Source organism: Python bivittatus, unplaced genomic scaffold (assembly GCF_059951505.1).
Source record: "Python bivittatus isolate LINGU-HERP-01145 unplaced genomic scaffold, Pbiv_v1 ctg000620_np1212, whole genome shotgun sequence".
NCBI lineage: Eukaryota > Metazoa > Chordata > Lepidosauria > Squamata > Pythonidae > Python > Python bivittatus.
Genome location: NW_028277089.1, coordinates 59,140 through 74,625, shown reverse-complemented (window position 1 = coordinate 74,625; position 15,486 = coordinate 59,140). Strand labels below are relative to the sequence as shown.

The following is a 15,486-nucleotide window of genomic DNA, read 5'->3' as shown; positions in this document are numbered from 1 at the left end:
CCTCGGGCGTACGGCAGGGGGCGCGCTGCCCCGTCCCGTCGGGAAGGGGCCGCCCGACCTAGGCGCCCCCCGCACCTGCCAGCCACGGTCGAGCGCGGTCGCATCGGCCGGCCGGTCTGCCGGCACGGAGCCGAGGGGCTGCTGGGGGCGCGAGGGCCGACGGTGGCCCCGGTGCAAGGCCTGAGCCTGCCCGGACCCAGAAGAGGGCCAGAGCTACCCCGCCTTGCGGCAGCCGTCCCAGTAGCCGGCTTCTGCCGGGGAGGGTGGCCCGGCCCGGCCCGGCCCGGCCCGGCCCGGCCCGGCCCGGCCCGCTTGGCTCTCGCGGCCAGAGCTGACCCGAGGCGCCCCACTCCTGAAGGGCAGTAATCCCGGCGGATCAGGCGGGCGGTTGCGCCCGTCCGGCGAAGACGTTGCACTGAAAGCGGTAGAAGATGGCAGGCGCGGCAGGCCAGCTGGACGAGGAGGCGCCCCCCAGCCCGAGGGGCGAAGGGGCCGTCGCGGCAGCGGAGAAGGGCTTTCCCGTGGGCGGGACGCGGCGTCCCCGGAGGCTCCGGTTCCCTGGACGGGCGGCGTCGGCGGACAACGCCCGAGAACGTCAGAGAAAGGGGCGCACCCTGGCCGCTCCCCCCGGCCTTCCGTTGTGCAAGCAGAGCATGCCACCCCCTGAGCTGCTCCTCCGAGAGTCAGCGCTGCAGGCCCCGTATCGTACGGTCCCCTGAACCCCCTCCGCCTTCTCCCCGTCTCGGGGTACGGCGCCCAGAACTTGACACAGAACATCCAGCGTGTTGTTGAGGCGGAGTACCACGGCATTACCTCCTCCCATGTTCAGAGATAGTGCCATTCAGAATTGCATTAGACCAGTGGTTCTCAACCTTGGCAGCTTGCAACATGTGGACTTCCTCAGCATGCTGGCTGGGGAATTCTGGGAGTTGAATTCCATGCATCTTCAAGCTGCCAAGGTTGAGAAATACTGCATTAGACTTACTGGCTGCTGCATCACACCGCTTCCTGCTATTCACTGGCGGCCCATTAATACTGCCAGGTTCTTCTCACCCACCAAGCAGGTCTCCCTCATGCTGAACCTACACACTTGATCTTTCTGATACAAGACCCTACATGTATTATTGTTGATCATCCTGTTGGATTTAGCTCAGTGCTCAAGCCTGTTGAGGTTGGAACAGAAGCCGTGTCTCCGGCCATCTGGTCCAGCAGTCTGTCCTCACAGTGGCTAACCAGCTGCACAGCAAAGCCCAGGAGATGGCTTCAGAGGCTCCTTTTTTGAAGCCAGCACCACATCTCGTGGTAGTGAATTCCAAGGTTTAATTATGCGGTGTTTTAAAAAAAAATCCTTTTTTCCATCCCGATTCTTCCAGGATTCAATTTCATTGGGTAACCTCTGGCTCTAGTATTTTGGGAAGGTGAAAATAGCTTATCCTTGTATGCTTTACCTACATCATGCATACCTTCGTACATCTACATTGTGTCCCTTCTCATTCACCTCCTTTCTAGACTAAAAAGCCCTCATAGGGAAGCTGCTCCAGCCCCTTGATCATCTTAGTTGCCCTCCTCTGAACCTTCTCTAACTCCACTATTTCCTTTTTGAGGTGTGGCAACCAGAACTGCACACAACATTCCACATGCAGTTGCACTAATTTACGTATTTATTTATTTATTTATTTTTAAATTTGTATGCCACCCATCTCCCCCAACGGGTGACTCTGGGCAGCTCACAAAATAAAAAACCCATAAACAAAAAAAAATACCCCATAAATAATTAAGATTAGTTAATCTGTTAAAAATCAACTATAAAAACAAACCCTATACATAAATACTAAAAACATTCAAGACGGGGGGGCACACTCAATTACCTGAGAAGCCACCTCCACTGGTGTGAGCCCCCATCCGGCCCCCAGGCCTTCTGACATAGCCAGGATTTCACCCCTTTCCTGAAGGCCATGAGAGTGGGGGCACACCGCACCTTGGGGGGTAGGCTGTTCCACAGAGCAGGGGCCTCGGCAGAAAAGGCCCTCTTCCTAGATCCCACCAGTCAAAATTCCTTGACTGGTGGGATCTGCAACATGCCCCTTCTGCCGGTCCGAGTGGGGAGGGCTGATATAATGGGGGTGAGACGGCTCCTCAGATAACCTGGTCCTGTGCCATGAAGGGCTTTAAAGGTGATAACCAACACCTCGAATTGGACTCGGGAGCAAACCGGCAACCAATGCAGCTCGCATAACAGCGGTGTTATATGGCCCCCCCGGGGGCATTCAGAACTGTCTGCGCAGCTGCATTCTGCGCCAGCTGTAGCTTCCAGATACTCTTCACGGGTAGCCCCATGTAGAGCGCATTGCAGTAATCCAACCGGGAGGTGGCCAGGGCATGAGTGACCGTGCGGAAGGCCTCCTGATCGAGGAAGGGCCGTAACTGCCGCACAACACGAAGTTGCGCAAAGGCCCTTCTAGCCACGACTGCCTATTGATTTCCTAGCCATGACTATTGATTTATATAAGAGCATTACCACACTGGCAACTCTATTTTCGATAACACTGACATGTTCAATACCAGTTGATTTGAACTGTGGTTTTTTTTCCCTATAAGACTATGGCCAATCGCCCTAGCTAGATGTCCCCTGCAAATCTGATAAGCATCTGTCCCATTCCATCCTTGCTAGAACGGAGCGCTGGGTAACCCTGCCACACCTCCCTCCAATACAGTGCAGGACCATTGACAAGCACCATTCAGGTGTGCTTGTTCAACAGCTGAAAACTGAAGCGACTGCTACAGCCTCTGGCCTACACTTCCTCACCCCTGGCTGAATTAGTTTTCCAGCAGATACTGGAACACTTGCAGTCTCCTGTTTCCAGGGCTTGGTGGTTAATTTAGAAGCCCCATCCACATCCTCTCTCAGGGGGTGGCCCAGAGTAAACTCCCACTGTTGCTTCTTACTCCTTGTTATTGTGCCCAGGCACTTGCAAAAACATTTCACAGGCATGTGGCTTCTTTACATACACAACCACTCCATCACATTTCTTGGGAACAAGCATGCTAATATCCTCGGAATTCTCCATTCCCGCCATGACTCTCCTCACGGCAGTTTTGGGCTTGCTCAGTCCCTCAGGCTGTTCTTGCATTCCTAATTCCTGCTCTTTCTGGCCCCTTTTTTTGTACAGCGGGTGTCCCTTCTTGCTGGTCCCCCTCGCCATGCCCCAAGGCTGAGTCCTCAGGCCTGCGCTAAAGCAGGCAGCAACGGAATCCAGCCTTCCTGGGTGCTTCTGAAGACAAGCCACGGTTGGCCGCATTCCAGGCAGCCTTCGGCCCCGGCCCTAGCCATTCTGTGCAGCCTGCGGGGGTCAAGGGAATGGTCAGGCTTGCACAGCACCGGCTCCTTTGACCGGTCCTGATGCAACTTTCAGGGAACGCAGCCACAGAAGACTCCCCCAGCTGAGGCTGTTGCAGCTGTTCCTGAGCCCCGGCCCTGTCAGGACCCAGCCCTCCTCCTCCTCCTCCTCCTCCTCGCTGGGACAGGGGCCTCGGACGTGCCCCCGCCAGCCTTCTGGGCGCGTTGCTGCTCCTCCGAGGAGCTGTGGATGCTGTTTCCATGGCAGTTGCTTTTCCTGCTGGGATAGCCAGCCCGGATTGGCTGCGGTGGTGGAGTGGAAGAGGGTTGGAGGGGCGGGAACCAAACGCGGCGGCGCTTCTGCTGTTGCTGCACCGGCGGCGAAGGCAAAAGAGGGGCGGGGGGGCTCCCTCTCGAAGTGGGCTCGGCTGGCGAGCTGGAAGGGGAATCGCGGGGCCTGCCAGACGCGCCCGAGCCGCTGAGCGCGGGCAGCGCCGAAGGGGCTGGGAGGTCCGCACGCCCAGCAGCTCTCCCGCAACGCCACCCGGCCCTCGGCTTCTCTCCGCCTCAGCCAGCGGCCGGACAGGCGTCAGCCCCGGGGAGCGCCCGTCCGAGGCGCGCGGCCGCGGGCGCCGCTGAGCTGCAGGGCCCTCGGCACACCACCCGCCCGCCGGGCCCCCGCTTCTCCGCGCGCCCCTCCGCCCCGAAGGCGCGGCGCCCCGGGCGCGCCCCCTGAGCTGGCCAGCCCCGCCCTGGCCGTCTCCGCTGGGGGGCCGGGGGCGTAGCCGCGCTCCGCCAGCCGCGTGTTGCCGGGCCGGTCGGTGACCGGCAGGCAGGCAGGCAGGCGCTTTCCTGTGGAAACAGGCGCCCGCCGGCCGCTGAGTGGTCGCGCGCGGCCCTCGACGGCCAATGGAAGCGCCCGGCGCCGCGGAGGCAGACAGGGAGGGGCGCGAGGCGGCGGGGCGCGTCGCCCGGTGCAGGGGCCGCCTGCGTCCCCCGCACCCCGCGCGGGTCCCCGGCGCCGGGCACGGAGGCAGCCGCGACGCTCCCCTGGCCTCTGGGGATGCCCTCCCGCGGCCCTGGAGATTCCCAGCCCCAGGCGTCCGCCTTCACGGCCCGGGAGATTCCCAGCCTCGGTGCCGCGCCCGCGGAGTCGGAACCGGCCGCGGAGCCCGGATGCGCGGTAGCGGAGAGGGCGCGCGTGGATCGCCTCCGGAGGCGGACTGGAAGGCACGACGGGCTGCCCTGGCGCCCGGTGCGCGGCCTCCCCCATCCGGGTAGCCTCGGCAGTGCCCCCCGACCGTCCCCCGTCCCCGGGGATGACCTCATCGCGAGGCGGCATGCGCCGGGAGGCTGTCACTGGGCAATTTCGCTCGCGCCGCAGCCGCCCAGGCGCTGCTCCTGCCCAGCCCAGCGCATGTGCCAGCCAAGCCGCCCCCCCGGCCAGGAGCAACAAACAGCCAGTGATGTCAGCGTGGGGGGGGGGGTGGAGGGAGAGCGCAGCAGAGACAGCGGCAGAAGCGCTCCGACCGCCCTCCGCCTCGCGCTGCCATTGGCTGCCGCCCGGCTCCCGTCCCGGCGACGCGGCGCTCGTTGGCTCCGCGGCGGCTGGGCTCAGCCAGCCAGGCGGCGGGATCCCTCCACCGGAGGGCACGCGAGCAGCCGCTCAGAGAGGCGAGGCGAGGCGGGGGCGGCCGGGTGTCTGCGGCGCCACCCGCTCTGGCGCAGCGCTGGCTGGTTCCTGGATGCCACGCGCCCGTTCCCTGCGCTCCCCCGAGCGCTCGCGCTGCCGCTCGGGGTAAACAAGCGCCTCCGCCGCGAGCCGCTCGCGGGCCCGGGGCCCGGAGCTGCGCTCCAGCCCAGCGCCTCTTAAGGCGCTCTTCTTCCCCGCCAGGTCTGGCCCAGCGGCCGACGGAGGAAGCGCTGCCCCCTCGCCGTCCCGGTGGGCCATCCCAGCGGGCTGTGCCAGGACGCTGGCGGAAGGCGCGGGCGGGCCCCGGTCCTCGGCGGGGGAACAGCCCCCCCTCCGCCCAGCCGAGGAGCTGACCCAGGGACCGGCGCTCTCGCCGCGCAACAGGCCCGCAAAGGCTGACAGAACCCCAGCCCCTTTCCCCGGGGGCTGCCCGGCCGAAGCAGCCTCGGCTCGGCCTCCGGCGGACGAGGCCTGGTCGCACCTCCGGCCCCCGAGAAGCGGCCCTGGGCTTGGAGGCCGGCCGAGCCGCCTTGCTGGCGGACGGCCTCCAGGCCCTTCCCGCCCGAGGGTTCTGCCGGGCCGTCCGCTCGGCCTGCGGCCCCGCTGTCCCGGGCAGCAAAAGCCCAGCCGCCTCTGCCTGCCCTTTCACGTAGCAAGCCGAGCTGGACAGGGACCGCTCCGCTGAAGGCCCTCGCGAGCCCGGCCACCGGCCACCAGCTCCGCTCCTGCTGTGCTCGTGGCCTCCCAAGGGCCGCAGAAAGAGCGGGCCGGTGCGCCCCGCCTGCCCGGTCGGAGACGACCGCTCCGAGAGAGAGGCGGCCGGGCGGGGGCACCTTGCCCCTCCCGTGGGGGGATCCCCGGCTCCCGCACAAGCCCGAACTTGCCTGGGGGGCGGGATTCGGTGACGTCACGACGGGCGGGGTCTGCGGGCTCGCCAGCTCCTGCTCCGCGCGGCTGCCTGGCTAGCAGCGAGGATAGTCCTGCCGCTGCGGCGTCCGCTTGCCCTGCCCTCGCTCGCGCCGCCGCTCGCGCCGCCCGTCCCCGTTGGAGCCCCGCGCTGCCCCGCGACCCCCGAGCCGCCCCGGAGGGTTCATGCAGCTGCAGTAAGTGGGGGTCGGCGGGACTCGGTCCGGTAGGGGAGGCGGGCGGGGCACACGTGGTCGCAGCCCAGCGGCGACCGGGTTGGGATTATCCATCAGGGCGTTGACTGGTCTTGGGCCGGGGAGAGGCCCCGTGCCCGCGGCAGCCCCGCAACCGAGATGAGCCAGGTGCCGTACCGCCGCTTGGTTTGTTTACAAACACGGTGCTTGGCGCGGCCGTTCTGCTCCGCCCCTTGGCTGGGTCGCGGAGCCTCTGCCGCGTTCCCCGCGGGCGGGCGGGCGGGCGGTTCATCGCGCGATGCCTTGACCGCTGCCTGCTCTTTGCCCGGTAGATCCCCCCGAGCGCCATGGCTAGACCATTGCAGGACCGGAGCCTCGCCGAGCCGACAGCAGCTGTGTCCGGGAGCCCAGCCTTCCCTGTGGGGGGGACGGTGGCCCTGCCGCCCTCCGTCTGCCGGCCGCCGCTCGCCTTGCCACCCGGGCTGAACTGCATCTACCGTTGCGGCCGGGCGCTGGAGCCTCCTGGGAGCGTCCGCGGTGAGTGGCTTTGCTTCGCGCGGTGGCCAGGGCGGTGGATGGTCCTGCCGTGCTTCCACGAGTTTGTCCCAAGCCTTGATGGGAGCGCGGCGCGGCGCGACCGCTCTCCTTCTGCATCGCCCTCCGCGGATGCCCCGACTCGGCGTGGCTGGAGCGGCATCTTTCGTCAGGCCGAGGGCTGTGTTGCTTTCCGCTGGGGAGTGGACACCCTGGTTCCGCGCCTCTGGCGGAGCTTTTTTTCGGGCGGCCCTCATCTCGCCCCATCCTGGAGCCCTGTCCGGCTTCCCCAGCCCTCCAGGAAAGCCACGCTGCCGCCAGCCCAGCCCTTCGGTGCCCACGAACAGCCTGAAGAGGGCGGGAGCAGCGGCCAATGGGGCGGTGCCCGCGGTCTCCGCTAGGGCCCTGCCAGGATCTTCCTAGGCTGCTTGCTGAAACCAGGATCCATGGCAGGCAGCGCCCCTGCCCTGCCAGCGTGGGGATTCCTCCTGCCTGCCCCTTAAGATCTCAAGCCCCCAGCCGAGTTCCAGGCAGCAGCCGGTTGAGTGCAGAGGCGAGCCGAAAGCCGTGTCCTGAGATGATCCCACTAAGCTGCAGCAGCCCACAGTTGCCAAGGAGATAGGAAACCACACTTGTGCTCCCCCCATGCCTCCTGCTGCTCAGCCTCATCCAACCTGCCGGAAGAAACCCTTGCACGCCTGACACCCCTTTCCTTCTTTGCAGTGAACATGCAGCCAATAGCACCCTGCACCCAAGAGGAAGCCCCCGTGGGGCCAGAGCAAAGAGCAGGGGGGCCTAATGGGCATCTCCCTAGAACCCCGTTCAACCTGGAGCAGGCCATTGGGGCTCGGCTTCGCCATATGGGAGACCGCTTTCACCAAGACCATGAGCAGAGGGTAAGCTTTGGGGACAGTGCCAGGGGTGCTGTCCTCCAGACCTGGCCCCACCTCCTTCCCTCTTGGGGGAACCCAGTTTCCTGGCTTGGAGCCAGCGTCCACTGCATCCTGGGACAGAAAGATGCCAACTGGAGACTCGCTCCTCCTTCAGGCTCCTCACTCACGGAGCAGGGCTGGGCCCAGTAGTGACTCAGGGCATGTAAACAGCTTTGGGATTTGAGGCAGGAGGGCAGCGCTTGTCCTTTTGGGCACCTGGACAGGGAGCTGGGGTGTGGCCAGCCAGGTCCCTGCTCAACAGTCCTTCCTTGTGTCCCCTCCTGGCACATTTAGGAGCGCAGGCCTCGCGGTGCCCTCTGGGCCCACTTGTACCACTTCGTCTTCCATCTACTGGGTATCTTGGACAACTTACCTGCCAGGGGGTGATGGACAGGCCTTGGAGTGAAGAGCCATCCGCTGAGCTGTGTTGGGACTTCTTTTCCTGCTGGCCAGGGGAACAGCAGCCTCAGCTGGAGAACAGACGCCCGGGAGCGGCCAGCATCGAGCTGACAGTGTTGGATCACCAACTGCCTGCTCTGAGCGGCCAGCGCTGTGGCTTCATTTTGCCCCCAGCCCAGCAGTGCCTTACGGAGAGCTGCACAGATGGGTAGGGGCGAAAGACAAGTTAGCACTATGTGAATATTTTCACTGAGCCTGTACATGGGGGGTGGGGGGGGAGAAGAGAATTGCACTTGACACCTCGACTCGAGAGGGACAGCCTACAACGCCCACTGTAAATAGGGACTGGACTTGTGTATAGATATGGGGGGGGTGAGTGGAAGAAAACCTGCACGTTGGTGCAGCAGCTGCTGTATGTATATAGACCGTCTTCGTGCCTGTACATAGAACACAACTGGGTGCTGCCTGTACATACCTGAGGGGTTGGTTGTCTGTATCTTGTGAAGAGGTGGGGGAAATTTTGTATATTTTCTTTTCAATAAAACTGGATGAAAGCAGAAACGGCACCAGCCTCTTCTCTTCTATGGGACAGTGTAGTCCAAGGAGGTGCCAGTGGGCAAGGAACCACCGCACCTTTGGCACCACCTCGGACAAAGCTTGTGGAGGAACAAGGCCCTCAGAAGATCCCAGCCCTTGCTAAGAAAAGCTCTGGCTCCCCCAAAAGAGGGAGCCAGAAGCCAGATGTGGCTCAACTGCAGGAGGGAAGATGAATTCCTCTTGGTTAGGTGGCCGCCGCCTCTATGGGGCTAAGCAAGGGCAGACACCATCTTGAAAGCTGCTGCTCCTTCTCCTCTTAAATGTGGAACCCAGAGCTCCAAAGTCTGCTCCGCCCAGCACAATTTGCTTCCCAAGCAGAAACCAAACTGCTCCCAGAGCGAAAGGTAGACCAGTGACAGGCCAGCCTCAACCATCCGTACCCTCTGAAGCCGGACTGAACCACAGGGCTCCGCTCAGAGCAGCTCTAGGCCTTGGCTCTTCCACGGCAGGGTCTCGTCCCTCTACCAGGCCAGTAGGGCCCCCGCTCCATCTCCCTCCCCCACCAACTCTGCCTTCCAATTTAAAAGTGAATGTTTGGGGAAATCACTGCTGGAGAGACTCAGTAACCAAAGAAGTTTTTATTGGGGCTAAGTTGGAAAGAGACGTTATGAGGGTTGGCTGTTCGGGAAGTGCATCCATAGCTGAAGATCCGTAACTGAATCATCTCCCAAGGCTGTGCAGGGCCATCGGTTCAGGATGTGAGGTTGGGGGCCAGGCACTCCACAACCCCACTGCCCTTTATGCCATTGAAGAAGAAGAAGTTGTTGAGGGGAGGGTCCCGTTGTGAGAGCGCCTAGGAGGAAGATGACAAGGTAGAGGCAACATAAGAACAGGCCTGGAGGCAGCTGGGAACTGCCAGCAGGCAACCCCCACCCAATTCCCAGACAGGACTTTTTGCGCCTGCCCACCCGCCCGCCTGCCCGCGAAGAACCCCTTTGGGTAGGAATGCCCGCCTCCACGCCTTTTGGTAGGAATGCTCAGCAAGGCAGGAAGAGGAGTAATTTTTTACTTTATTGGTGTTTCAATCCATCTCCAAGCATGCCAGTGCTGCTGCGAAGTGGCAAGCAAGCAAAATCCTGGACTAGAAGATGGGCTCCCCAGGAAAAAAGCCATGCTCTACTCCCTTCAATTCAGGGCCAGAGGCCGGGGAGCATGGCGGAAGATACACCTTACCTTGACAGCCTCCTGGCTCAGCACCCCTCCAACCACAGCACAAACGGGGGCCATTTCAGAGAAGCAGCTGTTGATACCAGCAAACAAGCCAGGTCAAGCAGTGGGCACAAAGACTATTGTTTGCAGGGACTTGAAGAGTACCTGAATCATCATCTAATCTCATCCTGCACCGGATAAGCGATAAGGCAGACCAACATCAGCTGAGAGGGGTGTTCTAGACACTTCTGCTAAACATACCCCCAACAGCTACCCCCTTCCTGGCCTGCTCAAAGGCAGGCCACGTACTTCTCTGCTCCTGGATCAACTTGCAGGAGCTGCTGAAGGAAGGTGGACCCAGAGGGAGGAAGTGTTTTCCCTGCCACTGAAGTGGAACCTCGTTCCAGAAAAAAGCTGCTGCGGCCACCTTCCCCCCAAGGCTCCCCTGGCCATCATTCTTTTCACGGGAAGCTTACACAGGAAATTAGGCCCAGCACAACCACAGCCACCCATCAGCTGCTGGGCCCCACCCAGAGGAACTGGTCCCGCTTGGTGGCTCACCTGCAGCACTCTGAGACAGTTTTTCTCCAGGATTTCCATACGCTGTCAAGAGGACCTTTTGCTCTTTGACCCCAATCTGGGGGCTGAAGACCCATGGCAAGGCTGGCCCCCTAACCTGGTCAAAGGCAGAAAGGAGGCCCCTACCTGGCAAAGTCATCAGCAATCAGGTCAGTTCCAACACCCAAAGAGGCCAGCACATCCGTGCGCATCTGACGGAGCACCTCTGCATCATCCATGTAACTCTGTGGGGAAGGGTCTCGCCCCTTTTCTGTCCGGAATTTCAGAAGCACTGCAAGAGGAAGCAACCACAATGTGCTAAGTTTTACAAGACAAACAGCGTGCCCAGGAGTCCTTAAGACTAGCACCGCACCCGGCTCCCCTCCTTATCTCAGGGCACTGCATCTGCTCCCCTTGACCGGTGGAGAGCAGCTGCTAGCAAGCTGAAACGGAGGCCGCACCATATGCCAAGGAAAAAGTCTCTGCAGCCCACCAGAACCTTCTACGTGCTCGTGGAGTCGATATGCAGCATCCACATGAAAACACACCTGTAACTTGTCTCTACTTGGCTAGCACATCTATGTGCATGCACACACAAGATATCCAGTCACCTGCCTGCTTGCTTCCCCACCTGGACTCTGACTGGCTGAAGCAGACCTTTGTAGTCTTCAGGAGCTGATGGGGGGAGGCAGAATCAGACAGGCCCTCCCTTTTTGGAAAGGGGAAGATCAGCAGGGCAGATCTCAATACACCTCCTAATCCAGATGTTTTCTGTCCCAATTCTTTCTGACATTCCTCTTCCCAAAAGGGATGACCCAAAACACCAAGACCAATGAGCCTCCTGTGAAGGAGATCTGCACCTCGCAGCAGACTGTTGTGGTTGAAGAACAAAGAGAAACCAGACTGAAAAGACACACCATTTGGCTTCTCGCTTACGGCCAAGGAAGAGAAGAGGCGACTGCTGCCTTCCAAACCAAAATGCCAAAGGCGAGATCAGAATAGAAAGCACTGATTTAATCAAGGCAGCCCCAGAGTCTTCCTTTGCCAGACGAACCAAGTCTTGGCACACCTGATGCTTTGGACTCCAGCAGCCAGGCTGAGGAAACTGGAGCAGCCCGCTCTTCTGAAGCCAGGCCCACACCTTGCGACATGTATGCTCTCCATCTCTAGGGAGGAGGGATGGGCCCTTGCACTCTCCTGCCAAAGCTGCCTTGGGATGAATGCCTGGCCTGTTCTAGCACCAATTCCCAGGCCGCCCCGCTTCAGCTACATGCCTGCTTCTCCTTCGGGCCACAAGGCACTCACATGCCTGTCAGCTGGACACTACTCCATTGTCTGCTCTGGCCAGGAATCACATGACTCAAAAGGCACCCTCGCCTAACCTGCTGCCCCAATGCCAGGCCAGATCCTAGCACGTGCTTCCACCTGCCTCAGCTGGGCATCTCACCTTGCAGCAGGAAGTAATCTGGGGCAGTCCGCTTCAGGGCTGTCTTGGCCCCTTCAGTGCTCCAACTGAGAGTCAGGGCATCTTTTAGGAGGCAAAAATGAATATGCTGGGGAAAAAAAAGGACAGTGAGGCAACAGAGGCATTCGAATCGCTTCGCTTAACCTGCAAGACGCTTTCAGCAGTCATCTTTCCAGAAACTAAAGGGAGTTAGTGGAGCTAGAGATGTACCAGAATCCAGGAGGGTAAGATTTTAACTTTGCTTTACTGCACTTTGTTCAGCCAGCTTTCTCTATCATTTGCTCCTTCAAGAAGACTCGTAACTTGTTCACAAGCAGCTCCAATGAATGGCAAGCTTTAAAGCGAAGGAAGTAGTCTGGAAGTTGCCACTACGGGTACAGATAAAGGCTCCATCCTTGGGATCCATGGTTAAAATGCAAGATCACCAAGCATTCAGCAGGACAGACCCAAATAACCAGTAAGAAGAGATCCCACTTCATATTTCTCATTCTACTGTTAAACAGGGACCGTTTTTCTAAAATCTTTTCAGAGGGATGTCCTGTTCTTTAAAATATGTATTCTCCTATTGTGCATCATTTTACACACATGCACTGAACCAGCTGACTTGGCCCACTCAGAACTGGCTGGCATAGGTGTTCTCTCTTCTTATCACACATTGTTAAGAGCTGAGCATTAATCTATTTGAGCTTGGGAAGCTGTAGCTCTTCACTGCTCCTGCCTAGGAATGGCTTAAAGAAGAACATTTGGGTTAGCCCAGAAAACTCTGCAAAAATCACCAAACTGCGGGGGAAGGCAGTGTACATAATTGTCTCTCTGACAGGACTATCCGTCCTCACCAGCCAGCCGCCAAGTCCTGAGCATGCAGGCAAGCACCCATGACTGACCCGAGGCAGCCCTGGAGCAACTGCACACTCTTGGTGCGCTATCCAGCATCACAGTCAACGCTCCTACCAGCCCCTGCAGACTCAGCGCTTGCATAGTACTGACGAGCCCAGAGAACGATGGTTACAGTCTTCCTTGAACTGAAGTTAAGAATTGCATTGCCATCCATGGGGAAGATAGAGCCAGAAATTCTGGGGCATCGACTGGAGAAGCTTCAGAGGCCATTAGGGGCTAGTAGCCCCTCACTGCCTGTGTGCCCTCAAGCTTTTTTCCCTTTTTGGCACTGAGGGGCACAACTGCCATTTCTAATTTTTAGATGCTACCCTGGGCATTCACTGTGCAATTCGTTCTTCTCATGCAACCTCACTTGCTATTCTATGTCCACCCAAGCTCACCCTGTCACAGAAGCCCACAGTTCTCCAAATGCAAACCAAGGCTCCCAATTTGATTAATGCACTCAAATGCATTTTCTGTTTCAACCATGACATCCAGGCGCTCCTTGGTGTCAGTACAGATCTGACTGATATACCAAACTTCCTAGAGCAGCAAGCCACACTAGTTGAGGAATGAACAGAACAATGCAACAGGCTGCCAGATGAAGTGGGGAGTTCTCCTTTGTGAGAGGTTTTCAAATAAGGTTGGCTGGGCATGTCAGAGATGCTGTAGCCGTTCCCGCATGGGGCAGGGGGCTGGACTAGATAACCTCAATATTATCATACCTCCCAAGTCTCTGAAAGGCCAAAGATGCACGTGGCACTAGATGCCCAGCAAAGTGAAAACCCACAGGACAAGGGTAGGCTTGCCTGAAGGCTGGAAGAGGAATACTCAGATGGAGGGAATCCTTTACATCTCGGCCATGAAATACATAGTTCCTACACCATAAACAGAAGTAAAACAGCCTCTGATAGAAGCAGCCAGATGCCTGAGTAAAGATTTGCTGGTGCAGGCCCAGTTCCCCATTTTTTCTGCTCCAGACACATAGACTTCCACCCACCTTCTTCACCAGGGTGGTCTCCGCAAGATCCAGCTTGGCTTTCTTCGGATCAGAGCCCCCCTGCCCTTCCTGGCTAGCTTTGGTAGCCTTTGTTTTTTCTCTGTAAGGCAGGGAGAGGGAGAGAGCAAGGGAATTAATACAACAGTTTCCACTCCTCATCCCAGCCAACTTATAGAATGGCTGTAAGACAGCAGCTTGCCTTCCTGTCTACCTGTCTCCAGGGCAAGAGCCGACACAAATGCCCAGGAAGAAGAGCCATGGCTCCCTCCGGGATCCATGCCCTCCCCCCCGGATACTGGGCGAGTCGTCTCTTTCGGCACCCGTCATCTCCAGGCATAGCTCCCAGCTTCAGATTCCAAACCAAGAGAAACTCACTCAACAAATTCATGTTCACCCAGGTTGGCAAACATGTAGCCATGATAACCAAAGACATCGCCAGTGAAAAACTTGATGCCGTATTTGTTGCATATCTGGTCCACCTTCAGGAGGACTTCCTGGGTGCAGCACGTCAGGCAGACCTAGAAGACAGCGGACACCGGGGTAGGCTTCGTTTCTCCGCGAGGGACCAGGCGAGCAAGCGTCAGCCCCGGGCCAGCGCCCGAGCCCGAGCCAGTCAGGGAGGCCGGTAACCATCCTCCCTCCCTCCCGCGAACAGCGGACGATTTCCCAGTTGGCTCGCGAGCCTCGGAGACAGCCGTAGCCCGCCTGCCAAACCAGGCAGCCATGGCGACCCGCCGGGCCTCCCCACCGGCGCTCACCACGTCGAAGCGAGTGAAGAACTCCTCCGGCTTCTGCTCCACGTCCCCGGGGTCCGCCTTCACGTCCACCATGGGGTTGAGGTCCTGGACGCGCTCCAGGGAAGCCTCCGCCCTGTTCTTGCCCAGCGAGCTCGCGGGGAGCAGGAACTGGCCGTGCGCGTCGTCCGGGCACACCTGCGGAGCACGCAGGCAGCGAGCGGGTCGCCTCGCGCCGGCCGAGGCCGGGAGAGCACCCGGCGCGAACCGCGGAGGACCGTTCGGGCCTGGCCCGCCCGGCGCCGGCCGGCTCCCGCGAGCCGAGCCCGCCCACGCGGTCGGTCGGCCGACCCCTCGCAGGGCCCTCGCGGCCCCCGGGGACGTGCCGATCGAGAGAGCCGCCCGGGCCCCCCTGCGCCCGCCCGCCCGCCCGCCGCCCCGGCCGGACCCACCTGGCGGTGGTCGAGCAGCGTCAGCGCCTTCACGCCGGCCAGGACCAGGTTCTTGGCCACCTCCGCGCCCAGCCCGCGCAGCCCGGCCACCAGCGCCCGCGACGCGCGCAGCCTGCAGCGAGAGGAGAGGAGAGGAGAGGAGGGGGCGTGAGGGGCGCCCCAGGCTCGCGCCCGGCCCGCGCCGCGCCGCGCCCCGCCCTACCGCTTCTGCGCCTCCAGTCCCCAGAGGCGGATCTGCCGGTCGTACTGCGCCGCCTCCTCCTCGCTGATCCCGCCGCCGGCGCCGGCGCCAGGTGCCTCCTTCTCCACCATGGCGCCCGCGGACGCCCCTCCCTCCGCCCGTCCGTCCGTCCTTCCTTCCCGCCCGTCCGGCTTCGAATGGCGGCGGCCGCGCGGAGGAGGCGGGGCCTCGCCGCGCCGCGCCCCGCCTTCGGGGGCGACGCCGGCCGCTCGGGCGCGCCCGGCAGTTTCCGGCGCCGCTCGGGCGTTTCCGCCGACGGCCCTGCCCCCGCGCTCGCCGCCTCGGGTCGGGTCGGGTGTGGCCGCGCGCGCCGCGCCTGGCTGGCTGGCTGGCGCGGGCGTCGCTCTCCCTCTCAGGCGGGCCGGCGCCATTTTGTGTGGTGCAGCCTCGGAGCCAGCCTGCCGCCGCCGCCGCCGCCG

General features: G+C 60.9%; 2 protein-coding genes across 2 annotated transcripts; one reads left to right on the top strand and one right to left on the bottom strand.

Moving 5' to 3' along the window:
• Positions 1-5,926: 5,926 nt before the first annotated feature.
• LOC103055304 (uncharacterized) lies at positions 5,927-8,548 on the top strand. Its single transcript, XM_088150975.1, has 4 exons — positions 5,927-6,133; positions 6,463-6,667; positions 7,388-7,560; positions 7,891-8,548. Exons 2-4 carry the CDS (start codon positions 6,478-6,480, stop codon positions 7,981-7,983), a joined length of 456 nt encoding a protein of 151 aa, XP_088007101.1. The 5' UTR covers positions 5,927-6,133; positions 6,463-6,477; the 3' UTR covers positions 7,984-8,548.
• Positions 8,549-9,155: 607 nt separating this feature from the next.
• Positions 9,156-15,438, bottom strand: SAE1 (SUMO1 activating enzyme subunit 1). The gene is made up of 9 exons (XM_088150968.1): positions 15,029-15,438; positions 14,827-14,938; positions 14,399-14,572; positions 14,016-14,158; positions 13,641-13,740; positions 11,747-11,852; positions 10,447-10,591; positions 9,766-9,832; positions 9,156-9,385 (listed from the first exon to the last, which is right to left on the bottom strand). Exons 1-9 carry the CDS (start codon positions 15,436-15,438, stop codon positions 9,284-9,286), a joined length of 1,359 nt encoding a protein of 452 aa, XP_088007094.1. The 3' UTR covers positions 9,156-9,283.
• Between the last annotated feature and the right edge of the window lie 48 nt (positions 15,439-15,486).

Bases quoted from the DNA above. Each gene is read 5' to 3' on its own strand.
- LOC103055304 (XM_088150975.1), top strand. From the start codon at position 6,478: ATGGCTAGACCATTGCAGGACCGGAGCCTCGCCGAGCCGACAGCAGCT. The intron at 6,668-7,387 runs GTGAGTGGCTTT...CCTTCTTTGCAG, and splicing joins GCCTCCTGGGAGCGTCCGCG to TGAACATGCAGCCAATAGCA. The intron at 7,561-7,890 runs GTAAGCTTTGGG...TGGCACATTTAG, and splicing joins ACCAAGACCATGAGCAGAGG to GAGCGCAGGCCTCGCGGTGC.
- SAE1 (XM_088150968.1), bottom strand. From the start codon at position 15,438: ATGGCGCCGGCCCGCCTGAGAGGGAGAGCGACGCCCGCGCCAGCCAGC. The intron at 14,159-14,398 runs GTGAGCGCCGGT...GCTGTCTTCTAG, and splicing joins TCTTCACTCGCTTCGACGTG to GTCTGCCTGACGTGCTGCAC. The intron at 9,833-10,446 runs GTAGGGGCCTCC...TGGTATCAACAG, and splicing joins ATTGCTGATGACTTTGCCAG to CTGCTTCTCTGAAATGGCCC.